The sequence below is a fragment of the Ursus arctos genome, unplaced genomic scaffold (assembly GCF_023065955.2).
Source record: "Ursus arctos isolate Adak ecotype North America unplaced genomic scaffold, UrsArc2.0 scaffold_16, whole genome shotgun sequence".
NCBI classification, from domain to species: Eukaryota; Metazoa; Chordata; class Mammalia; order Carnivora; family Ursidae; genus Ursus; species Ursus arctos.
The window spans coordinates 10,032,279-10,058,187 of NW_026622830.1; the positions used below are offsets into that span (position 1 = coordinate 10,032,279).

The window sequence follows — 25,909 nt, forward strand, 5'->3', positions numbered from 1 at the left end:
GTGTGAATCAGTAAATGGAGGCATGAGCCAGGGTCATGGGAGGTTACGGGAGCCAGTCAGAGAGGAGCTGATAGGTCTTCTCAGAAGAGGTGACCTTCATCTTAAGTCTTACAGGGTGGAAGAGAGGAGGACTGGTTGCGTGTTTGTGGTGCATAGTGCAAAAGGCACATGTGGGGCCTGTTCAAAAATTAAGAATTTCAAGATGGCTGCAGGCAAGCATGAAGCCAAGTCCAGGACCCTTCTGAGCACAGCGCTCCGTGCTAGTACCCAGACCGCACAGGCATGAAGTGGCCCTGGGGAAGAGTCTCCCAAAGGCCGTAGGTGTGGTGGCTGGGAGTGTGGGGTGCATACCCCAGCTTCTGGCTCCACCTTGTTCTTCCCACTTAGGCCATGTTTCCTGAGTCTCCCTTCTGGGAAAACAGAGGAGAAGACCACGCAGGTCAACGAGGGCCTAACACCATGGGAAGGTCCGTTCTGTGGTCTAGGTATCTGTGTACAAGGCATATGAGGGAGTAGGTGGCTTTGGAAGTGTTCGAAAAATTCTGTCAAAATTGGAAAGCTGTGGAAAAAAAAATGAAAGATCACCCACTGCAAGCCAGCCAGATGCTGGACAGGGTCTAGTGTGTCCTCTCTTAAACAGCCGTGTGGAGGTGGCTTTTATAGACTGACACTGAGAGGCTCAGGGGAGGCACCGCGTCTCAGACGGTGTAGCGAGCTGAGGGCAGGGCTGGGACTCGAACCCGGGCCTGTCTGAACGCTCATCCTGGGCCGGTAGGTCTAGGCCCCCACGACGTGCCAGGAGCTGGGCTCGGCACTCTCCACGTGGACCATCTCACCCGTAGCTGTGATGGTCAGCCTTAATATGTATGCTACAGAAGGGTTTTTAGATTGAAATCATTTTAAAACATGTTTCTGAGTCCAAAGGAATTTATTAATCCAGCATCCTCATTTTTTTTTTTAATATTCATTTATTTTAGAAAGTGGGTCGGGGGGAGGAGAGAGAATCTCAAGCTGACTCCCCACTGAACGCAGAGCCCAACCTGGAGCTCGATTTCAAGACCCATGAGATCATGACCTAAATCACAAGTTGGGCTCTTAACCGACTGAGCCACTCCCGTGCCCCAAGCATCCTCATTCTGAGGGGGACAAACTTATTGTTAGACAAAGTTGTCGAAAACCCTGTAGGGATCCTGCTTTCAGATAAAGAAGCATCCCCTCTCTTTCTCCTCGAAACCCACATTTGTAGCATGATCAGACTGGAGGGAGGTTCTCAGGCCCTTACGAGTTTTCTAGACCTGTCTTTGCCAGCAAGAGTTCAGAGGCCCTGGAAATACCAAAGCCGAAGAAAAGAGGATCTCGAAGTGGTAGCTGACCACTAGCGAAATGTCATTTTGTTACTGCAGGGATTGGGGTTGGGTGGGGAAAGAGTAATTAGTAAATGGATCGTTTCTCTTTCTAACGTGTCTTACCTAAACCAAAAGTAATTCTAGGGCTGGAGGGGTTTGCCTTGATTATCCCGGGTGGCGAGCGGCAGTTGGGTTAGCAGTTTCACCCGAGGAATTCGGAATTCGTAGGTCTTCCTACCAGGCATGTTTTCCAGACTAACCTGCGATCAAGGGCTAAATGAGGCACGCGGATAATTAGCTTTGAAAGAAAGTGCAAACAGAGGCACAATTAACACAATTGCTGATGCTTCTTTCCCGCTGGGGACATCTGGGCACCCCAGGAGCCATAAGTCATAAGCCAAAGGTCCAGGTGAAATGGAGAGAATCCCTCCTATCTTTAGTTTTGGAGTACTGGGTGGTGTTAAAAACCAGCTGAAACGTTTGATCTTCCCCATTTCTTTCCAGATAGTTCTGCATCTTTCCAAGTGCCCTGTTCACCTTTCCCAGGTACTGAATAACCTGAGGATCCATTAAAGAGTGCTGTCTTTTTTTTCAATTTAATTCAAAATCCATTTTGGGCCATGACTTAGGATTGTGTTTCCTGTGACTGAATTTTGAGGTCAAAGTCTATCTCTGTTTTTCTTTTTGGCAGTTTTATTCCACTGGAGTTCATCAGGAGAAAGTAGGATCGTGTGGGGAGGATGCGTTATTAATGGGGCATTGTTTAGCTCATGGGTAATTAACTAAATTGAAATTCTGTGTTCTTAAACACAAGTACCATTTGTGTTTTCAAAGATATGTTTTATACTTTACAAATTTTATTTTTTTAAGTTTCAGATACTTACTAGTGTAAACCCCGTCACAGTACACCAACATGATTTCGGCATTTGGAGGGGAAATATTTCCTGGATAAGTGGAAAATTGTGCAGACAGCTTCTGGAAGACTTTCATTCTAAGCACCTTTATATATAGTGAAACATTTCATTTAGAAGTCCGGACTGTCCTCAGTTTGCTGCATTCAACATTCACTGGTTAGCACTTGTGTTGATCACTGGGACCCGTTTTGTTCCGGGCTTCTGGGCTATTCTTCCCATCCCAGCTGACATCTGACACTGATTGGACAGTGCCAGGTGCAAGACCTAGAGTGCTGCTTCAATACCTCCCGCTCCAATAAATGGGAAGAGGGGGGATCAAGCTCTTAGGCTTCTTGGCCTGATCCAGGGTCTGGTGTGACATGGTAGAGGCTGAGGCCTCCAGTCCAGAAGAAAAGATCAGATCTGCAGGGTGCCCAGCATTAAGTTGTCCCTACACTGACGGCTCATCCCTGTTTTAAACTTTTTTTTAGAGAAGAGAATTACAGTAATGGTCTTTTCGATATCAACTACAGCAAAAGCACTACAAAAGTCCTTTACTAAGGATCTCACAGGCAGTTCAGGAAGCAAAGGATTCCCCTGCCCAAGCTTCCCTCATTAAGATTCAGAGCATTCGCTTTTACAAGTCTTGTTTAAAACAGATCTTGCCAGACACTTGCTCATACATTCTCTGACAGATGCAAAGTTACTTCAGACCCATATGTTTCTTTGTTTTTTTTTCAGAGTACTCAGTTTCACTTTATTACAAATCATTGGTGAACCGATGTATTGTTTAATTAAAAAAGAACCAACCCCCCCCCTGAAAATAATCTCACATGCACATGGCACTGTTATCTTTCCCAAAAGGTGTCTACCCCTCCCTGCCCCACCACTGCAGCGGCGTGGGTCTGGTTCTTCATTATTGGACACCAGACGCAGGGAGGACCATTTATATATTTATTTTAAAAGCCTCTGTTGGGTAGAAGCTCGTTACGCTTAAACCTCAGCCTTTCTTTTTTAAGATCCCACTATTTGAAACAAAAGACCCAGGATGCGGCCACGGAATTTATAATAATACATCTGAACCCTTTGCTTGTTTTCAAATAAGTCTTTTCTTAGGCTCCGGGGAATGCAGACCACTCTATTGGAATATGAAAATTTCAACTCGGAACCCAGGAGCTCTGCTGGGTCCGCAGAGGCGTTTTAATGTCAACCCCAGGAAACGTACACGCTATAGCATTTACAACTCATCACTGTCACAGAGTGTGAGCGCGAGAGTAGTACGTTAACCAGGGCTGGTGCGTAGACATCGCGGCTCGCGATCAGCAAAAGCGATCAATGTCCTGCGTGCGCGTTGAAAAATAGAAGCAGGGCTTGAGGTGTTTGGGGTCAACACAGAGGCCCACACATACGAGTGCCCTGGAATTTATTTTTAAAAAATTTCTTTCTTGCGGGCTGCTCTGCAGTTTGACTGAATTGTCATTTGCTTGTTTCGACTCAAGGGAAACATCTGGTTTCTCCCTGCAATGGAGACAAACTGCTCTTATCCTGAAGCTGTCATCCATGAAAAGCATGGTTTGGGCTCAATAGCTTTGCTTATGAAAGGCTTGGGGTCCATCTCTACAGAAATAAACAGCTCTCGTAATTGGAATTTTGTTCCCTGTTACAAACTCTGGCTCAGAGGTGACTCGGGTAGAGTGTCGAAAGCTGCAAGGGATGAATTTATTTTATAGAAGGCATTTAATGATTTAGGATGTGGCCAGCAGACAGTTTTCCACTTAACCTTTGTGAAAATCTCTTAGCCAACTTCTGTTCAAGTTTCTGCAAATGTATCTAAAAATCCCAGAGGCTGGAGGTTGGAGGCTGGGTGTTAGGGGACCCAGAACAGAAGGGCGATCTGGGGAGGGGGAAGGGCTGTGGCCTTCCGTTCTCAGAGGGCGGCCAGGTTTTCCTGTGCACCGTGTCCTGGAGATGTTACTGGGTGCTTTTACTTCTGTTCAGGGGCAGCTACATAATTTGGGGGGACCCCATGTAAAATGAGAAGGTGGGGCCCCTTGTTGAAAAGTTATTAAGAATCTTAAGGTGACAGCAGGTCATTCACCCGAGGGTGGGGGGGCCCGTGTGAACACGCAGGTTGCACACCCATGGGGCTGCCCTCCTTCGGCCGTAGGAACCTCAAGGGAGGTGAGAGCAAAAAGGGAAGCAGTGCTTGGGAAGTGTGCGTGCTGACTTCTCAGTGGGGTGTCGGGAGAGTGTTTTCTTCCTGGCAGAGAATGGGCAGCAGGAAGCTGTCCTCCTCTCTTTGAATACTCACTGGAGACGTGTTACTTTTGTGAGGTAGACGGGGAGCTCTGCCAGAGTGCGTCTGTACCTTGTTCTGTCTTTTTTTTTTTTTTTTGCAAGAATGTTTGTAGAAAACTCAGAAGAGTGGTTAAGGTAAGATCAGAAATCATGTGTTTGGAGCCCTTTCCACAATTTGAAGTGTTTTTCATTCTGTGGTTAATCCCAGCCCCCGAATGCCGGGCTTGTCAGTCTCACTTTGTCCCCCTTTTCTCCCTCTGCCACCCTGGCCACGGCAGCGGGGGCCACCGCGAGGGCCCTTGCTCAGATGTCCACAGCGGGCCGTGGTACGTGGCTGGTGGAAAGCCCCGTCAGCGTTGCACTGTGCACCCTGGTATCTGCTTTCCTTTCGCTTTTCTTCCTGCCACTCTTCCTGCTTTTCATTCTTCTGGTTTTACGTCTGTCCTCGTTCAGAACACACACGTATGCAGACCCCCGCGAACCAGGTGCCCTGCCCGCAGCCCTGAACGGCGGCACGTTGTCGATCGCCAGCAAGTGGCAACGTGGAAAGGGAAATCCAAATTTATGGTCAAGACTGCGGGGTTAGCTCGATAGAGCAGGAGAATCTGAGGATCTCTGCCTCTCCCTTCCGTTCTCAGAGGGCGGCCAGGTTTTCCTGTGCACCGTGTCCTGGAGATGTTACTGGATGCTTTTACTTCTGTTCAGGGGCAGCTACGTAATTTGGGGGGACCCCATGTAAAATGAGAAGGTGGGGCCCCTTGTTGAAAAGTTATTAAGAATCTTAAGGTGACAGCAGGTCATTCACCCGAGGGTGGGGGGGCTTTTTAAATTTTAAAGAAATTTGTGGAACCTGCAGAGCCCCCCCCAACCCCCCAAATACTCACATGCTAATGAGGGAGCCATGGCTCAGAAATACTAGTGGCCTCTTGGCTGAGTGGCTCCCGCTGCCCCCCTCCCAGGACGGAGCCTGCTGGCTGGCGGACAGATACAGTAGAAGACCTCGTCTGAGGGATCGGCCTGCTGGCCTTAGTCAGAATCTGCTCTGCGAGCGCAGCGGATTAAAAGGGGTTTTTGTTGAAGTTGAGCAGATGGACAGGGAGAGGCAGAGTTCACATTAACTGATCGTAAATCAGACTCCGTTGTAGAAGGGAAAGATCTGGGTCTGGTCACTTAGAAGTCGGAGCTAATTTAATTTATTATTCTTCTTTCTTATTAGAAGAGCACCTCATGCTTATAAAAAAAGAATCCCTGTGAAGAATTTAGAAAGTATGTGTGCCAGAGAAAGGGATAAATTCCATGTGTGCCCAGGAAGAATCACCCGTCAGCCCTTCCAGCATAATCCCCCTGATTTTTCTCTGTCCCGCCAACATCCCCGTGTATACAGTTATTATCTAATAAGACTTAAAATACATACTTCTCTTTGAGTTAAGTACAAGAGAAGACTTACAGCCAGGTCTGGAAGGTTGGAACACAAGCTCAGTGATCCTTTGGGTCAGGCCACCAACTTCAATTTTAGTAATAAAACCAAGACAATGTGTAAATTTATGTTTGGGAAAGCCGGGGCAAGCTTAGGTGAAGGAAACGCTCATTGGCACAGAGGGCCATGTTGAATTTATGATCTGCCTTCCAGCAACGCCTTGAGAAACTCCCTGGGAAGAAGAGGACGACAGTCTGTGTAGATTTTTCCTGTTGCCCCCTAGTGGGACCAGGAGAAGTGTTCAGGCAGGAAAAGAATTCTGCATGTTGGACTCTCTTCCCCCATTTCTTTTTCTTTCTTTCTTTCTTTCTTTCTTTCTTTCTTTCTTTCTTTCTTTCTTTCTTTCTTTCAAAGAATTTAATTTTATTTGAGAGAGAGCGTGAGATTGATGGGAGGGAGGGGCAAAGGGAGAGGGACAAGCAGACTCTCTGCTGAGCTGGGATCCCAGGACCCTTGGGGCTCCATCCCAGGACCCTGGGATCATGATGAACGAATGGATGTCCTCCCTTCCCTCTGCACATGTTTTGACATAACAAACATTTGAGGCTCTGGGTCTCTCTCTAGCAGGATAGGGCTCAGGCCCACGAATTGAATTTAGTCCCGTGTTTGGTGAAAATGAGGCACATGAAACACTCATGTCCTAGCGTGAGATGCCCAAACTGGGAGAGTCTGGAAGTCCTCAGAGCAACCGAGGGGTGGTCCAGTTCATCACCACTTGCTGTGTGTTCTGTCTAGAAGACATTATTAGTGTCTGGGTGCTTCCCTCCTAGCGTCAGTTCTACTGACTGTTACTGTGACAAAATTTAATTAAATACAAGAATTAATTGAAATGAAACCCTATGGAACCTATTTGAAAAAGTTGTTTCAGTAGAGATCATTGGAATGCTATGGGAAATCTCGGCGGTGGTAAATTATTAAAAAGACACATTGAATTATGTGAAAAGTATATGATACTGTGAAAACCCGTAAAAGCTTGGAGTTGTACACTCAGATTAGTTCATTAGTGTGTTTACGTTCTTACAACTAAAGCAGCTCAGGCTAGAAATCCTGCTTCGTGAATGCTGGGTTTTGTTGAATGAATGAGTTCAGGGAGAGAATAGCAGACTCATGATTCCCATTCCACTTTTGCTCTTGCTGCTGGATAAAATGATACTCAATTATTAAGGAGGATTGAGAGTCATTATTCCTTCCTCTCTCTCGTGGCCGAATGTTTTTAAGTTAAGTGGGCTTTTTACAAAAAGCCAGTGACATAAAGATTTTATGGTGTTGGTCCCTTGTGCAAGAATTTGACCGGTCACCAGAACCAAGGCTCACCTCCTCTCTGGGCTTGTTTGTAGGACCCCTGGCCCTGACTAGCCCTTCCACCTTTCTCTCTTGCTGTTCCCTGCCTTCTGTGCAGTGCTTTTGGCCTTGCTGAAGGAGGTGCTGCCTGTGGCCACATGCAGGCAAGATGACTCCCATGTACCCCTTTCTCCCATCTCCTCCTTCCTTTCATGGGTTACTGGTAACCGTGTCCTTCATCTGGCCAATTCCGGTGCCACCTCTTCTGCAGAGTGTATGTTCACGCCTCCCTTACCCCACCCCATTCACTCCTTATTTACCTGTTGCCTCCTTCCCTCCGCAGGAATGTGAGTTCCGTGTATCCCCACCTCTGGGTCACCTGGCATACAGCAGGCATTCCGTAAATGGTGCTTGAATGTTGAATGCATGATCAAGAGCCTTCTGTGTGCTGGGCAGTGTTCCAGGTCCTCTTCCAAAGGGGAGATTCCCCCCCTTTCTGCTCCTTAGCACACGGGACTCACCTGTATCATTTCACACACGATTTTGCACTAACGGCATCTGTCTGGCTCTCTTTTTTCCAGTCCATGGGTTTGCAAACTACAGCCCGAGGGCCAAATTCAGCCTACCACCTTTTGTTTTTGTTTTTGTTTTTGTTTTTTGGTATGGCCTGGTTGCTAAGAAAAGTTTTGAGCCTTTGGTGGGGAACGATTGTTGGCAGTTGGGCACCTCACCTCTTGGCCTGTAAAACCCAAACTGTTCACTGCCTTGGCCACTGCCAGCACGTTTGTTGACTCCTGAAGGAGACCGAGCTTTTTTCCTAGGATGAGGAGCTGGTTTTGCATCTTTGAATTCCCACGACATAGCACTCAGTAAATGTATTTTTGTCGTTGAACTGAACTCACTGTTCTGTTGTTGTTGTTTTTTTTTTAATTCACCCTCTGGAGTCAGATGGGGGTGTGAATCCTGGCTCTGATCTGTTCTGTGAGGCTGGTGGGGGGTGGGGGTGGCGCAGGTCTGAGCCTACTTTCCCCGTCTGAAAACTTCAGGTGATAATACCCGTTTCTGGGGCCGTTGTGAGGACTAAAGGAAGCTGTGGCTGTGTCAGTGTCTGTACGGTGCTTAGCGCAGGTTTGGTGTTTAATGTCAGCTGTTACCGTTTATCCATCTAAATATCCAGCTGAAGTGTAGTCCGATCATAATCAGAAAGAAAATCCAGAGCAATCACAAACTTTTTAAAAGATTTTCTTTATTTGAGAGAGAGAGAGAGAGCACAAATGAGAGGCAGAAGGAGAAGCAGACTCCCCGCTGAGCAGGGAGCCTGATGCAGGGCTCCATCCCAGGACCCTGGAATCAGGACCCGAGCCGAAGGCAGACGCTTCACCAACGGAGCCACCCAGGCCCCCCACCAATCGCAAATTATAGAAAATGAGTCATTTTAGGATGACTTTTTTCTTTTCAGTGGTGTCGAAAATTAAGAGTTGACCTTCAGGAGTGCCTGGGGGACTCTGTTGGTTAAGAATGATCTCGTGATTCCAGCTCAGGTCATGATCTCAGGGTTGTGGGATCGAGCCCCACGTCAGGCTCCATGCTCAGCGGGGAGTCTGCTTGAGATTCTCTCCCTCTGCCTCTCCCCCAACTTGAGTGTGCTTTTTCTCTCAAATAAATAAATAAAATCTTAAAAAAAGAGTTGACCTTCAGTCCATGGATCTGATTCTTAATTTTCTTTCCCTTTTCTGTGTTGTTGTTTGGTTTCTTTTGAGGTTGAATGAATCTCATGGTACCAATTTAGAAAAGCATCTAAGGTGCCGTTAAGACAGGCGGCCTTATGTGAGGGGGTGAATTATTCCAGAGCTCTGAGAGGTGGGGATCCGTTCCTGGAGCAGGGGAATCTCTTCCCGGAGAGGCAGGCAATGCTGATGAGGTTGGCTGGGCCGGGGAGGGACATGCTTCTGGGTATACCGGATTGACTTTGCAGGCTCGTGGGCACTCTGCAAAGGCGTGAGGAATTGAAATGCATTCATACGTGATGTGTCTTGGACCTCTTTCTTTGCAGGGACAGTGAAGGTGAAGAGCTCCAACATCCAGGTTGGAGACCTTATCATCGTTGAAAAGGTGGGTGGGACCCCACAGTTTGTGACCGGTTGCTGTGTGAGTGTGTAAATGGGAAGTCATTGCCACCGCTTCATAAATCCTAACATGTAATTGGTATATCTGGTAGATGAACTGAACGTAGGCTTTTTGGGATTCTCTCCTAAAGCTTTGCCTGGGGAGGAAAATTTCTTTGCTATGACACCCACATGGAATACTTTCTCAAGGTTTATGTATGCTGCTTAGCCAAAAATTCTGCTTACAAATCCAAGTTTTGATTTCCTATCCGATGTGTTTGTTTTGGTGTCTGTAAAAAAAAAAAAAATTGCTATAAAGCCTTTCCTCGAAGTCTGCTTGCTGCATAAGCAAATAAAAATATTTGTCATTTACCGTTTCGAGCGATTTTAGCTTGCATTTTTTGACTTAAATAAACATCGTGCTTTTCCGTCGTTTTGTGGGGAGCAGGGATGAAGTGTAACATGAGAATAGTAAAAAGGGCCAAAAGTGCATTTTTAAAAATAGCACCGTTCATACATTTGTGACTTCAGCAAACATTCCTGTCTCTTTTTGCTGTCTGTTTAGAAGGTAGTGGGTTTTGGGGGTGGCCCTGGAGAGGCTTGGAATAATATTTGATTAGAAAAGGATTGTATCGTAGCTTGTTTCTGTAGGAAGTGAACTATGCTCTTTTAAAAGGATTAAATCCAAGAACTCAAAGTCGATTTGAGGTGAAGTGAAGCTCTTCTGGGTGGCAGCTCAGAGAAGCCACACAAACGCTTTATGTTATCACATACTTCTCTGTTCACAATTAAATGAGGGCTGCCGTTGGCTTACGTCTTGTTTTTTCTTGAGAATGGCTTTCCTTGCTTCTTACAACTTGACTTCCTTATTAAAATTCCACTCAAAGCCAAACATCAAGCCCGAAAATTGGTAGGAGCAGAAAGCGTGAGCAAGTGTGTGTGTGTCTTTAGTTTCAGCAGACCCCCTGGAAGAAAGCCAGCGAGGGTAGCCGGCTCTCGGCCCGGGCCCTTCTGGCTGGAATTTCAGGAGGTAATGGTTGGATTCTCCAGAAAACTAGAAGCTCTCTTTCCGAGATAAGATTTCAATAGGGGATTAGTAAAGTAACAGCAGCGTGCAAGATTTTTCAGATTCAAAACAAAATAAATCCCCAAATCTGTCTGTGACAAAGGCAGAAATGTAAATGAGGCTGTGGGTTTTGTGCCCCCCCCCCCCAGGGGGCTGGTGGTGGTGGTGGGGAACGGAAACCCCACACATGGCTATTCAGGGTAACAGTCTTTCTTTTCATTACACAGAACCAGCGGGTCCCTGCTGACATGATCTTCCTGAGGACATCAGAAAAAAACGGTAAACATCTGGGATCAATTTTGAAAATAACCATTAACCTTTCAGTGGTAATTTGGCAAAATAATCATTTGAAAATGGAACAGAAGTAGATGATCATTTTGGAGCCAGGGAGGGAAATCAAAAACATCTCTTTTAATAGAGCAGTCTTTAAACAAAACAAAACAAAATGTTTTCGGTCCTCGCAGGTCAATAGATTCTGATCCTCATAAAGGTACAGTTAGTTGGGCCCAGGCTGGGTCCCAGCTGGTGGAGCCACGGGCCGTGGCTGTGATTTTCCTTTCTGGGCTGCTGTTGGGCTCAACTTCAGGACTTGGTGGTATCAGGAAGCGTGTTTCACAAATAGAAGCACACAGAAATGTGGGTGACCATGGAGAAGCTGGGGAGAGAGGTAGGTGGCCTTTTTGGCCCTTGGCTCCTGAGCGGCGGGGCCATGCCTACCTTCACCCATGAATTTATTATCACAGGCCACTTCGACCTGGGCGAGCTGCTCCAGGCTCTTAGAAGACCCCACTCATTCCAAGTTCTTTCCCGGTGTGGCTGACACCACTGCCTGCCTGCCCCATCTGTCGACGCTAATCTCTTTATTCTTCTTCTTCTTTTTTTTTTTGTTTTTGTTGTTGTTTAAGCTGTTTTGAGGAAGCAAGGCTGTTTTTCACTTGTGTACCGGCACAATCAGATCTTTGAACATCTGAAAAAAATCGCCTTTATATTCCTTCAGGATTGCTGCAGCCTATTTTATTATGAATCAAATAAAAGTATAGATGAAATTTTATACTAATAAAATATTAACATATCTGGAGATGGAGTGGAAGGCACTAGTTTAAAAGTCTTCTTTTAAAATCTCCAGCTTTGCCCTCAATTGGTTCTTGTGTCCTTGTCTGTGAAGGTAGAGGGTTATGGATTAGGGTCCCTGAAACGCTTTCCTCCCTGCCCCCCCCCCCCCCCCCCCCCCCCCCGCCCCAAGGATTAGACATGCTTTTCCTTAATAGTGCCCCGAGGTCCTAGCTGCGATGTCCTGAATTCAGGGCATTCTGGGTCTGATGAAATCTATAGCCGACTCATGCTGGGTTTGCACATCAGACAGAAATAGGCATCCACGTGCAAGTGGGTAACAAGCACGTGCTTTCGTAGCCCTTTGTGCATTTTGAGCAGTCTGCCAGGATCGACTGTGGAGTCCGCACTACGTGACCTTGGTGCTGTTCTGTCCATTTTTACACTCAGGGAAACCAAGGTTTGGAAAGGCTAAGTAACTACCCGAGGACGTGCGGCTAGTAAGTGGGGCTGCTGGTCTTGAATCCAGGAGTCTGGTTCCTAATAAGGTATCTGTATCTCCTGCCCAGAATGGCCTCGAATGCTAGCTGCCCTGTGCCAGACCCCATGATGGGGGTTCGAGCACCCCAAATCTTTATAGCAAGCTCCTGAGCTGTGTTCCTCCCATTTCACAGACAGGGCCTGCTGGTGTTTAGTGAAGTCAAAAAACTGGCCCAGGTTCCTACTGTGAATGGATGATGGAGGGAGGATTTGAACCCAGATCTTCTAACCTGAGAGCTTATAGAGGAAGCAGGAAGTGGGGTCTTTGTTTTTCCTTGTGGTTGGTGGCCATTGATTGGATTTTTACAAAGGCCCGAGCAGGAGCTACTCAGAGCTGCCAGGGGAAAAGGATCCTTGACGTGAAAGCGAACAGACAGTGCCCACCTTCCTTCCACAGGCTCTTGCTTCCTGCGGACGGATCAGCTGGACGGCGAGACAGACTGGAAGCTGCGGCTCCCCGTGGCCTGCACGCAGAGGCTCCCCACTGCGGCCGTGAGTAGCTTTCCTGCAGAAGCACAGACGGGCAGCGGTGTCCTTGTCGGGCTCTCGAACTCAGAGGCCCTCAGGGGCCAGATGTGGGATGTCAGGTGTGAAGGAGGGCTGACAGGATGGGGTCCTGGGGGGCCCCCTTGAGCGCCTATTGTTTCAAGTCATATGGCCAAGTGAAGTGCGGGTGGGGGGGATGCGGCGGGGGGATGGGGCGGGGGGGTGTTCTTTGGAGAGAAGCTCTGAAACTTTAGAAGCCTCAACCAGGTGCCCGCATAAAGCTAGAAGGTAAGGCAGGTATATCGTCCCTCTGCTCAGGGCCTCCGGAGGCTTCTAGTCACTGAGAACGCATACTACAGTCTTTGCTGTTGTCCTCAAGCCCCATGTGACCCATGTTCCTGCCAGAACCCCGACCTCAGCCTGGGTGCTCCGCCCACCTGTGCCCTCTCCCCCCGATCAGGCATCCTCTGCGTCCCAGCGCTTGCCCTAGCTGTTTCCTGGGACGGTTCTACTTCAGCAGATGCCCGGTTGGGCCACTGCAGCATACCTCCTGGGTTTTGCGCACAGGTCTCATCCGAGAGGCATTTTCTGACCACCTTCCCCTTGCCTTCCCACCCAACTCACTTCAAGGCAGTATCTCTGAGAACAGAGTTTTGCCTGGTATGTTCACTGCTGAATGAATACCCCATGCGTGGAACAGTGTGAGGAACAGCACACAGACCCTCTCAGGGGGTGGCCTAAGGAGTTAGAACCAACAGGCTGTCAAGGGTCTCCAGGGCCCCACACTTCTCCATTAGCGCATCAGTCAGGCCATGATCTATAAAGGGAGGGCAGGGAGCCAAAGAGTAAGTTTAAGCACAAGCCTCGTGGATTGGATGTAGCCCACAGACTAGGTTACAAAGTCGCAAAATGTAACTTAAATGCCCAGAGACCAGCATGCTCCAACAGTGGTCTGAAAGGATTAGGCAGAACATGAAAGCTTTTCCTGGGCTTGTTTTCACGTGGATTGATGCCGTTCCTTAACCACGTTCTGTGAGGAAGGAGTGGGCAGGAGAATGTTAATTTGCCACTAAACGTGCCCCTGTCCTAATGATTTTTCATGGTCAGTGACAAGTGAAATAGCACCATTATTAGTATTAATTTTAAACCAGGAATTCTAGAGCAGTGAGTTTCTAACGATGGTTGGGAGCCCCTGGGAATCCTTAAAAGGCACCGTCCTGTCCCTGAGATGGGGTTGATCTAATGAGAGGGTTCTGATTTTTCTGGGTGACACATTTTAACTTCCTGGTAAGATTTCTCCAAGGGAAGCTTTCTGATCCTCAAAAGGATTTGAGGGGCTCTCTTTAAGAGATGGTCTAGAAGAGCCTGGAACCGTGAAGGTGCTTTCCTGTCTGTTGCAGAGTTGCATTTGTTGGTGTGTGCTTTGGATGCCTCAGTTTAATAAACACCCTGCCACCCCCCCACCCCCACCACCCAGTCTGGCCTGGGCCTGGGCTGGGGTCCAGAGAAGGAGGAGATGCCACTGTCTTTATTATCAGGAAACTCCTCCTTACTGGGCCAGAGGGATCTGAGTGGGGAGTAGCCATTTAGCAAAAGAACTGTATGAAAGGATGACCTGGGCATTACATGAATATATTCTTGTTTAAAAAAAAAAAAAAATTGTATCAAAAGCCCCAGAGGAAGAAATGAAAAGTCTTGCTTATGGCCTCTGCCCCAAACCTTACCTGCTTCTTTCTGGGGATCACGTAAAGTCAGTGGTGATCTTCCCAGACCTCTGCCAGCACACTTTCCACAAATGTACAGCTGTGAACTTGTTGGGGGGAGCTCACACATATATGAGATCACACTGTATTTCTGATTCTGCAACTTTTGCTCCTGTCTACTTTGAATGTGTCTCTGGGCCTTTTTTTTTTTTTTTTTTTTTTTTAAGATTTATTTGTTTGAGAGAGAGAGCAGGGAGAAGGGGCAGAGAGAGAGAAAGAAACTCAAGCAGACTCCCCACTGAGCACAGGGCCCGATGTGGGGCTCGATCTCACCACCCCGAGATCACGACCTGAGCCAAAATCAAGAGTAGGACGCTTAACTGACTGCCTACCCAGGCGCCCCTTGAGGCCTTTTCTTATTAGTACATAGAGGCCACAGAATAAACACATCTGTACATGGGGCCTCCTAGCTAGTTAGTAGAGGCCTCAGGCCCTGTCTGTGGGGGCGGCTGGTAGCCTCCACCCCCCTCCAGGCCCCTGTAGCCAAGGAGAACTGTGGTCCAGATTTGCCTGATCACCTGATGGGAAATTTTTTTTTCCCAATTTGTTACTGTGGTAACATACACATCAGATTTACCATTTTATCATTTTAAGTGTGTAGTTCAGTGGTGTTAAGCACATCCATGTTGTTGTGTAACCCTCACCACCATCCGTCTCCAGAGCTCTTCATCCTGCAAAACAGAAACTCTGTAGCCATCAAACAACAATTCCCCATTGCCCAGCCCCTGGCACCCACCAGTGTGCTTTCTGTCTCTACGAATTTGACTGCTCTAGGGACGTGATCTAAGGGGAATCATACAGTATTTGTCCTTTTGTGACCAGTGTATTTCACTTAGCGTAATGGCCCGAAGGCTCCTCCATGTGGTAGCCTGTGTCAGAATTCCCTTCCTTTGTAAGGCTGGGCAATATCCCTTTGTATGGATACATTTCATTTTGTTGATCCATTTATCCATCGATGGACATGTGGGTTTGTTGCCATCTTTCGGTGATTGTGAATAATCCTTCTATGAACATTCTATGTACAATATCTTTGAGACCCTGCTTTCAGTTCCCAGCAAGTGGATTGCTAATCGTACGGTAATTCTGTGTATAAGTTTTCAAGGAACCGCCATGCTCTTTTCCATGGTGGCTGTACCATTTTACATTCCTGCCAACAGTGCACAAGCGTTCCAGTTTCTCCGTGTCCTCGCCGGTACTCTTTTGATGGTAGCCATCCTAATGGGCGAGAGGTGTTCTTTTTGCTTTTTACGTAACCTCTGCCTTTTCCGGGACTTTACACGGAATAGGGCCCAATAACCACTCGTTGACTGAGCACGGGTCTTCATTGGTATGAATAACTCTCGGCCACTGCAATGGAGCAGAAGGGGGACCTAGGCCGTCAGCCAGTTTGGGAAACACAGGGTGTCGTGGGATAGCGTGTGGAACGACTCCTAAACTTAATAGAAAATTTTTTCTTCTTTTTTCCCTGTACTTTTGAGAGCCTGCTTGCAGTTTGGGAGATAGAGTTGCTTCTGAAAAATCGTGGGGACCTCCCGAAATCTCTTCAATCATGGACTTTGTTTTAACTCCAACATGTTACCTCTGTTGAACAGGATCTCCTTCAGATTCGATCATACGTCTACGCAGAAGAGCCAAATATCGACATTCACAACTTTGTGGGAACTTTCACCAGAGTAAGTAGCCGTGCAATCTTGCCTTACTGAGAGCGCGCGCTGGTGATGGAGACCTAGGGAGAAGTGTGGACAGGGCTTTGTCAGGGGGTAGCTTTGCTCTAGGTAGGGGTGAGGTTCCCTGAAGAAGTCCCACCTCGAAAGCTGACATAGACTTTCTCAGGTTGGCACAATGGGGACTTTCTTCTGGCCTCTGAACAGCTCGAATTACCCAACAGCGTAGAGCCGAGTATTGTTAGAATTAACGTGAACTCTGTTGTGTGAAGGCCGGTACTCTTTCTGTCCCCTTCGGACACATCCATGACCTCTTCTGTTCACACAAGTCCCAGCTGGCATTGTCAACAATTTTTAAGCCATTTTCCAACTATTCAGGATAGAAATTAATTTGGATTTCAGTTACTTGAAGAATCTGGGGCAGTAGATTTATAGAACCCACATTAAATTCATGGTCTCTCTCTAGAAGCCATAGGACTGGCCAGCAAAGGGCTGTTTCTGTTTGATTTGCTTCTGCATTTTAGCTGTTGCCTTGTAAGACATGTCTTCAGTGTTGGAAGCCTGTCCTTCTTCAGTCACAAACCAGCCTTTTCACAAATGGCCCTGGGGATGAAAAGCATGCCAAGGACGGTGGCTTAGGAGCGTGGCCCTTCTCTCCTAGCTGACCTGGGGGCTTCCAAATAGGGGTCATCCTCTTTTCCTGTCTTGGGAAGAACAGGCTGAAAACAGCCTGTGGATTCTGCCAAAACCTCAGTGGATAAATGTGTGTCTGTTGTCTTTCCAGGAAGACAGCGACCCTTCGATCAGCGAGAGCTTGAGCATAGAGAACACGCTCTGGGCCGGCACTGTCATTGCGTCAGGTAAGGGCTCCCTTCCCAAGGAATGTGTTAGCAATTTGAAAAGGAAAGAAAATCCTTTTGTGTAATTAGAATAATCATCTGTCAGTTGGGAAAATTAGCCGTCGGTCACATGGTGTTTTCCACTTGCTCCTGCCCCTCCAGGGGCTCTCACTGACATCTGATTGCCCCTCGGACGCTTGTGGACGTCTCTAAGAGAAGCTGCTCTGGCCGCGGAACTTTCCGGCAGCGTCCACTCTGGGAATAGCCCTTAATTGCCACCTGAGATTGACATTCTAATCTCTCCCAGAAACTGGGCCAGCCTGGATGTTCTGGCCGGAAGTTGTGTCCGTGGGGGCTGCCGAGCCAGTGCTGCCGGTCCTGCCACCCCCCACCCTCGCCCCGTGCACAGGAAAGGGCCATGGGTCTGAGATGGAGCCTTGGTGTTTAGAACACCGAGATGATGTGGAAATGGGTGTCTTTTAGTTTTTGAACCCTGGGGTGAAACTGAGCAGGAGAGGCTCCAGGGGCTGAGCAGTGTGTCCGGTAGCAGTGGTTGACCGCAGTGGGGTGCCACCAGTCTGCTCGGCACCTCGTCGAGCCCTTTACGTGCATCACCCATTTCACTGACCCCTCCCAGCATAACCAGGGGAAAGGTGCCAGCGCTACCCCATTCTGCAGATGAGGAAATTGAGGCTCAGTGAGGCTAAATAACTCGCCCAAGGTCACACAGCAGGTAAAAGGCAAAGTTGGGACTTGAACCCAGGCACTTTGCTCGAAGCAGAACAGATTGTGCAGCTATTGTTACTATATTATGTTACATATATTATGTAATAGTATATGCATTATTAACATATAGTGACACTCCTGGCAACTTCCTGTCTCTGCTGTTGGAGGGTCCCTTTTCCCCTCATCAGGCACATTTCCCTCCTGCCAACCTGTTTCTGCTTGATGCTGCTTGCTGGCTCTTCGGTACAACAGGTGCTCGGGATACAACGTGGCTAGGGAAGGGAATGACCCGCACAGACCAGCACCAAGTAAACGCCGGCCTACCCTCCACGGATGAACCACTTAATGCAAATAGAGATGAGGGCTCCCTTGAGGTCTTCTGCCATTTTTCCTTTTCCACTCCCTGCCTGTATTTGTGCCCTAATCTGGAATGTCTCTCAATTCCTCCTGATGACTAAAGAAGTGAGAAAGGGGTCCTTAAAGTTCTGCGTGGGCCACAAGGCACTGCCTGCTGCAACGTGGCCACGCCCGCACCCGAGACCACGCCCACAGCCGCACCCACCAGCCCCTGCAGACCCTCTTCCCTCGAGCCTCTCCCCTGCCATGTATCCACCCACGTCTCTCAGAACTGGTTACTCTTCCTTCCCAGTTTTTCTCCCACTTTGAAGTCATTTATTAACAAGTCATTATTCCTTTTAATCTTTAATAATTTGACAGAAAAATAAGAAATGTATTTCGATATGCGTTTCCTAGAGTCCTGGAAGGTTGGCTTTCCTTGTGGTCTGTGTGGTCTCTTCCTTTGCCCCTTACTTTTTGTGCCCACTGGCTGTTTCTTCTCTTTCTCTTATTCATTTGTGAGAGTTTCCCATTTCTGGTTTTTGAAAAGATTTTTGTGGGTATTTGACCTGCGGGAGTTTCTTAGCGTTACTATTCTTGTCCGGTCATAGGGGGTATCTTGTTATTATGGTATTGTTTATTTCATTGTGAATATAGAAAACATCTTTCTACATATAAGACATTTCTTAATGTTTTGGTCAGCCTACTTTGTTTCTTCTTATTGACCTGTAAGCATGCTTCATAGAGAGACTATCAAACTGTCATCTTGTATGTGACGCAAATCTCTTTTCAAAGTATATTGTTTGTCTTTTGTTTTTGTCTTTGATGTGCTTTGAGAAGTTCTAAATATTGATGTTATCCACATTTCCATAGAAACGGGATTCCTAGGGCAAAGGCCATATACATTTTACATTTTGGTTCACCCAGCAAACTTCCTCTTCTTCTGATAATCTGACCTAAACGTACACTCTAGCTAACACTGTCTTCTGTTTGACTTAATTTCTGCCCATTTGATAGACGTCGAATAAATATCTAACTTATCGATTTGCCTTTTAAAAGTTATTTGTGGGGGCGCCTGGCTGACTCAGATGGTGGAAAATGTGACTCTTGATCTCGGGGTTGTAAATTCAAGCCCCATGTTGGGTACAGAGATTACTTAAAAAAAATAAATTTTTTAAAAAGATTTTTATTTATTAGAGAGAGAAGGGGCAGAGGGAGAGAGAGAAAATCCCAAGCAGACTCTACAGTGAGTGCAGAGCCAGATGCGGGGGCTCGGTCTCACAACCTCGAGATTATGACCTGAGCCGAAATCAAGAGTTCGATACTTAGCTGACTGCGCCACCCAGGCGTCCCCAAAATAAAATCTTAAAGTTATTTGTGAAGTTGGATTTTTAAAAATGTTTTCTTTTCATTTGTATTTTTTTTTTGTATTTTTAAAATGCATATGTGAATCGCGAGTTTATGTCTGATGCCCATTTTTTTCTGTTGATGGGTTCATTTAAAAAATGATTTCTTGGGGCGCCTGGGTGGCACAGCGGTTAAGCATCTGCCTTTGGCTCAGGGCGTGATCCTGGCATTATGGGATCGAGCCCCACATCAGGCTCCTCCGCTATGAGCCTGCTTCTTCCTCTCCCACTCCCCCTGCTTGTGTTCCCTCTCTCGCTGGTTGTCTCTATCTCAGTCGAATAAATAAATAAAAAATCTTTAAAAAATGATTTCTGGGGCACCTGGGTGGCTCAGTCGGTGAAGTGTCTGTCTTCCACTCAGATCATGATCTCAGGGTCCTGGGATCTAATCCCCTACGGGGCTCCGTGCTGAGCGGGGAGTCTGCTTCTCCCTTTGCCCCTCCCCCCTGCTTATGCTCCTGCACTCTCTCTCTCTCTCTCAAATAAATAAATAAAATCTTAAAAAAATTTTTTAAAAGATGATCTCTAAGAACTCTTTATATCCTAAGAATATTATCCTTCTGTTTCTTACCGTAAACGCAGATACTGTCTCCCAGCTGATCTCCTTCGTATTTTGGCACAAAAATTTAAAATTTTTATATCCTCAAACCTATTTTTTTTCCCCTTATGGTTTCTGGTTTTTTGTGACATGCTGAGAAAATCTTACCTGCTTGAAAATTAGAAAAATGCACTGATGTTTCTTGGAGTGTTTATATAGTTTCATATGAAAATACTTGAATTCATGGGGCGACGTTAGGAAAACTTACTGGCAGAGGGGCCTTACCTGGGCTCCAGCCCAAGCTCCGAACCCTTCTGCCTAATCTGTGCATGTGGCCCTGTGTCCAGCCCACCCGCGGGGACTGGAGGTGTGTGAAAGGAGAAAGCGCACACTTTGGGATGCAGAACAGCAGGTAGAATCAGGGGTGTGAACGGAGATCAGAACACGAGGGGATAGAACTCCCCGTGTTGTGCTGTATGTGGCACGGGCAGAGCTGGAAGCTCAGGGGCCCCCGGGAAGTGCCCACCTCCTCACCAGGCAGTAAGGTAAATGGGAGGCATGCTGTTCCTTGCAGGCAGGTGTTCTTCTTCTCCCCTTTTACTGAAAGATAGCACACATACAGAAAAGTAAGCAAATCCCAAACAGAGCACCAATGCTCACATCCAGAATCAGGGTTTTGTCAGCCCCCCGGAGGCCTTCCGCTGCCTTCCAGTCCCCCCACAGCTACCTTTTTAAGAAGATTATTTATTTGAGAGAGAGAGAGAGCAGAGCTAGAGAGAGAGAGAACAGGAGGGGGGGAGGGGCAGAGGGAGGGGAAGAAGCAGGCTCCCTGCTGGGCAGGGAGCTGGATGCATGGGGTGGGGGGAAGGCTCCATCTCAGTACCCCAAGATCGTGACCTGAGCCGAAGGCAGATGCTTAACAGACTAAACCACCCAGGTGCCCCAAGGGTAATAGTTACGTTGATTCCTAATAGCTTGGAATTGTTTGGCTAAGCACTTGTTTTAACAGTATTAACATTTTAGTAATAAATACACGTTCACGTGTCTGTCTGGTTTTTATTCCAGTGATTTATTCTTCTCTCCTGCCTGCTTTCCTTCTTTCCATGCAGCAAAGACAAATAAACAAACAAAAAACTTTTATTTTTTTATTTTTATATTTTGAAAAAATTTTTATAGGATTTTAAAAATCTCATTTGAAGTATAATCTCCTCCCCAATGTGAGGCTCGAACTCATGACCCTGAGATCAAGAGTCACATGCTCTACTGACTGAGCCGGCCAGGCCCCCCCAAAAACTTTCTTTGGACGTCTCTAAGTAATGCTGCCACGTTCTGCTGCTAGGTCCTGGTGCTGCGGTGGCGTGCCGGAAAATCCTTGTCTCCACCCTTGTGGCGTTGGTAGTTTACTGTAAACTTAATACAAATTACAGAGGAGATGGGAGGAAACAGGGACATCTCTCTGAAATCCCTCTGAAATCAGTACAAAGGGAAGCGATTTATATGGCCGTGTGGGAATGCCGAGGTGGAGGGACTCGTCAGCCTTAATCTCAGAGAGGAACAGTAATGAGTCTTTTATTTATCAGGCTCTTTTTATTTACGAAGTGTTTTGCCGCCATTCTCTTGTTTTGGTCTCAAAACATTAAATGGGGATTTAATGGAATGAAGAATGGCATCTCAGAGAGGTTAAGCAACTTGCCTAAGGTCACACAGCCCAGGAGGGCCTCTCCTGGGAGGAAGAGAGTGGAAAGCAGGTTGGGATCTTGCAGATGGGAGAAAAGATTTCAAAGTTTGTGACTGGTGATGTGGAAAGAGAGGGAGCGCTGATTCCAGTGATCCAGTGGCATTGCCTGCCAAGCCCTTCAGTGGGCTTAGGTTTTGGAGTGAGTCTGAGAAGCTGGACATTTACTGTTTCCTTTGCTGGCCTGAGTTTCCCCTACTTCTCAGTGAGTAGTCATCTGCAGTCTGATTCTAATGCAAGCATGAAGTTATTTGCAAGCCATTTTCTTCTGGTGCTCCACTCAAGAAACAGCCATCCTTAGTCATCTTAATTCTGTGAGATTTCACTTCTTTCTTCTCTTTATAATCTAACCCTGTGTTTTGGTCAATCCGCTGTTATCTCTTGAAAGTTTAAAAAAATCAAAAAGCTTGCCAGGCAGAGCTTAGGACCCAGCTGCCATGGCCGGCATCAATCTGGAGAGGACGCAGTTACCATGGCAACCCAACCTGGCGCTGCTAGGCTGAGGAGTCACTGGGGTGAGATAGGGAAGCGATGGGGGGAGGCCTGGGGACTTGGCAGAGCCGGTGGCCTGAGTGTTTCTGAGCCTGGTTCTTCTCAGACTCTCCAGCTGGTCGTGTGGCTGCCTCCCCCTACCCCAGTCCTTAGCTAATCAGTCTGTGGCCCCGCGGCACAGCCAGCAGGCAGTCACGCCCTGTGCACTTTGCCACACGGGTTTGATAACGTCCAGCTGGTCTAGACCCCGTTCAGCGGGACTCATCCTGCGGTCACACGCTTGAATGTCGAAGCAGTGTCTAACTGCTGTAAACATTTATGAAAGCTCACTTTTGGGGGTAGCATTTATCTTGTCGCAGTCAGGGACAAAGGGGTCACAGAGTAGGCCCTGACCCCAGGATCGTGCTGTCGTGGAGAGTTCGGAAGAACTTGGTGTGACACCCGACCACAGCAGTCTGACTTGGAGAAACCAGCTGGCCGAATGGAGAGGGTTCTGTCCACTGGCCACTGCCCACTGCAGAGGGCGAGAGAGGAGTCAGTGGAGCGGACAGCTTAGGAAGTGAGGGGCAGAGAGGCTCAGCTCAGGAGGTCTTGAAGGCGTGGATTGGGCTGGGCGGAGACCAGGATGAGCTGAGAGCCTGCCCCTGGTTAAAGGGAGTGTCCGTGCTTGACACCTGCTGGTAATATGGACCCAGTGTCACCAGATCTTCTGATTTTCCAGGAGAAGCCAGAATTCTCAATTTTTTATATGAAAGTTCCTGTATTTAAAAGATGGCAATGAATTCAAAACCTTTAAAGCCCAGTATAGACCAAAGCAGCACGTGCGCACGCGTGTGTGTGGCTTCTCTCTGGGTGACTGTGGCTGGCGTTTGGCTCTTAAGGAAGTGGTTTTGGCCTTGGGCGCAGGCATTTTCATCTCAGCCTTGGGAGGCATCAGGGTTGGCCAGCGCCAGTGGGGGATCTGTTCAGGGGCCCTTGTTATTAGGACCCACTTGAACCCTGGACCTTGGTGACCAAGACCAACCACATCTGTGCAGGAGCGAGTGCAGCGGCCGTGTGGCCACCCCTAGTCTGAGCATCTGCTGTGGCCACAGGCCTGCATTCACCAGAGCCCTCTGTCCGCCAAGGAGCCAGCAAAAGAGCTCTCCCCGGCCTGCCATTTGCTGAGTCTTCCTGGACGACACACCAGATTGTGTGCAGTAAGCTTGGAGGGGGGACTTCAGTGTCTCCTCCCGGGGCTTTGTCGGGGAGACGTAGTCCCAGCGCTCTATCTGGGCTTGGGCTCCTTGACCAGCTCTGTTTGAAGGTCTCCGAAGTTTTGTATCTCCCTCTAAGGGGGGAGAGTTGCGCTGTTAACTGTTCCGGCGGAAACCAGATTGTCTGTGTGCCTGGCATCCTCCCTGAGAGCTTGGCCGGGTGGCCCCTTCTCAGGATTCAAGCTCCTGCTTAGGAGTGCTGAACTCAGAGACCGCTTCTCTGACCCAGTACCAACCAGCGGTCTTCTCCAGCTCCTTTCCCGGCTGTTCCTCCGCCTGATTTTCACGATGGCACCTGCCACCATCCGTGACTACCTGTTTCTCCTTTCCTCCCTCATCGTCTGTCTTCCCCACTGTGGTGAGCGTTTTCGTGGCACACACTGAAAAGGGGAGACAGAGGTAAATTTTTAATAGATATTACCAGTTCCACCCCAAACTAGGTTCTTCCCATTTATACTCCAGCCAACAGCGTGTTACGACAGGGCCCATTTCTCCCCCTCTTGGCGGAGACACTGGATGTTATCAGTCTGTGGAATTTTTGTTGTTGCAATAGGGATAAAAGTGCCTTATTTTGCATTTCTTTGATTATTCGAAAAGTTGAGTGTCTTTTCTAATGTTAACTGGCCTTTTGTCTTTCTTCTAGAAATTGTTGACCTTTAGAAAGATTGCTAAGCAGGGGTGGGGGGGCGGTGAGAGGGGGTGGGGGAAGTTCTCAGGAAAGAATTGTCTTCTGGACGGAGAGCCCCCCAGTATTCTAGTTAGACACAGAATCTAAAGGAATCAGGTGCAGCGGCAGGAAGGCTCTAAGAAGAGCGTGTTCATAAGTTTTCATAATAGTGTAGGAAGATAGGTATGTTCTGAGCACCTCTGGAAGCTTCTGAGGGCGGTGGCGTGAAGGACAGACCTCCCGACCCCCCGGCCCCCCAGGGGACCCCACAGACCCACGCTGAGCAGTAGGCCTTTCAGCAACAATGACAGCACTCTGTATCTTCGCTGGGACTTCCAAGCGCTTGCAACTGGTGGAAGCGGTGGGAAGACGGGGAACTGGATATACTAATTGCAATTGAATCAAAGTTGAAACGGCTGCCCATGGCCCTGGATCGTCGTCTGTGTTAACATTTCTTTGCGTTGCGCTCTTCTTGTTTCAGGTACTGTTGTGGGTGTTGTTCTTTACACGGGCAGAGAACTCCGGAGTGTCATGAACACCTCCAATCCCCGCAGTAAGGTGTGTACGTGGTCAGAGGGTGCCCTTCCTCGTCCGAACTTTCCGACTTGATGTAGTTTGATGACTGTGGTGGGCGAGGAGCTAGATTTAAAGACAGGAACACCTAACAGTGTTATTTCGTTTATACAGACCTACTGTCTTTTTGTGTGTGGGGGTGTGTGCACACGTGTGTGGGGGTGTGTGCACACGTGTGTACCTCCACACGCGTCCGTATAACACATAAGCATGCATTCCTATGTGTATGTGTGAATTCATAGAATATTTAAAGCTCTTAAGTGCAGACAAACCGATGAGCACGTCCTGCGTGCCCTGTGAGATGCTGCATCCTTCACAGGCACAGACCCCTTCGGTCCCTCTCCCAGCCCGGAGCCCGGTGCTCCCAGCGCTTCCGGGGGCTCGTCTGAGCCGACCAGTGGCCTTGAGAAGCCCCATGTTCTCCTGCTGCCCACTGAGGAAGGGGGGGCTCAGACTCACCCCCCGGTGGACACTGGCGGTGGCATGGCGAGCGGGGGCAGCTCTGCGACCTCCTTGGCGGCCCCCGTTCTCACTCCCCCGTTTCACACCACGACCCGCCCTCCCAGCCCCACCCCTCCTCCAGATTTTAAGACTTAGCCAGAAACTGCAGAATGATTTCCTTTGTCAACACTGTGAATGAACACTGTGTTTCCCAACCTCCGGTCATCGCCGCCCATCGTCACGACCATCCTTATGACCAGAGTGCTGTTTGTTCGATGTTTCGGCCTTACCCTGGGCCATGTTTCTGTGAAGTTACAGCTTTGGTGTGCTTGTTACATTTGTTTGCAGACACGTTAAAATAAATATGTCATAATGAAAATCGTGCTCATGAGTGTAGCACACATCAGGTCCCACCAGCGAATCCGTGTTGGTGCGGTTGCAGGAGTGAGGGGACCGAGCGCGTGTACAGACCGCAGCGGAGGATGGCCCAGGTCACGCTGCGCACAGCACCAAATGCGGCAGTGACCTGCTTCTGTGTTTCCAAGTCTAAGTCTTCTCGATCGTTCTTTTTTTGTTGTTTTAAGATTCTATTTATTTGGGAGAGAGCGAGCATGAGTGGGGGGGTAGGGAGTAGGGGCAGAGTGAGAGGGAGAAGCAGACTCCCCGCCGAGCAGGGAGCCCAATGCAGGACTCGATCCCAGGACCCTGAGATCGTGTCCTGAGCCGAAGGCAGAGGCTTCACCAACGGAGACACCAGGTGCCCCTAAGTCTTCTTGTTAAAAAAAAAAAAAATTCAGAATTCTGGGAGGTCCCTTGGATGTCTTTTAGGAAGCCCAGCCCTGGAGCCCAGTGTTCTCCACCGCAGGTACAGGGGTTGCTGGGTCGCACTGTCTCGCCGGGGGGCAGGTGTCATTCAGGGACGGACCAGTTC

The 25,909-nt window shown here is 48.2% G+C and overlaps 1 protein-coding gene across 3 annotated transcripts in view; it reads left to right on the forward strand.

Annotated features, from left to right (window-relative positions):
* Positions 1 to 25,909, forward strand: part of ATP9A (ATPase phospholipid transporting 9A (putative)) — a 125,877-nt gene that overhangs the window by 39,577 nt on the left and 60,391 nt on the right. For all 3 annotated transcript variants that reach the window (XM_026503752.4, XM_026503749.3, XM_026503751.4), the window contains 6 exons: positions 9,349 to 9,407; positions 10,694 to 10,745; positions 12,454 to 12,548; positions 15,898 to 15,978; positions 16,754 to 16,829; positions 24,446 to 24,522. In XM_026503752.4, the coding sequence (XP_026359537.2) occupies positions 9,349 to 9,407; positions 10,694 to 10,745; positions 12,454 to 12,548; positions 15,898 to 15,978; positions 16,754 to 16,829; positions 24,446 to 24,522 (440 nt within the window). The remainder of the gene's footprint in view (positions 1 to 9,348; positions 9,408 to 10,693; positions 10,746 to 12,453; positions 12,549 to 15,897; positions 15,979 to 16,753; positions 16,830 to 24,445; positions 24,523 to 25,909) is intronic.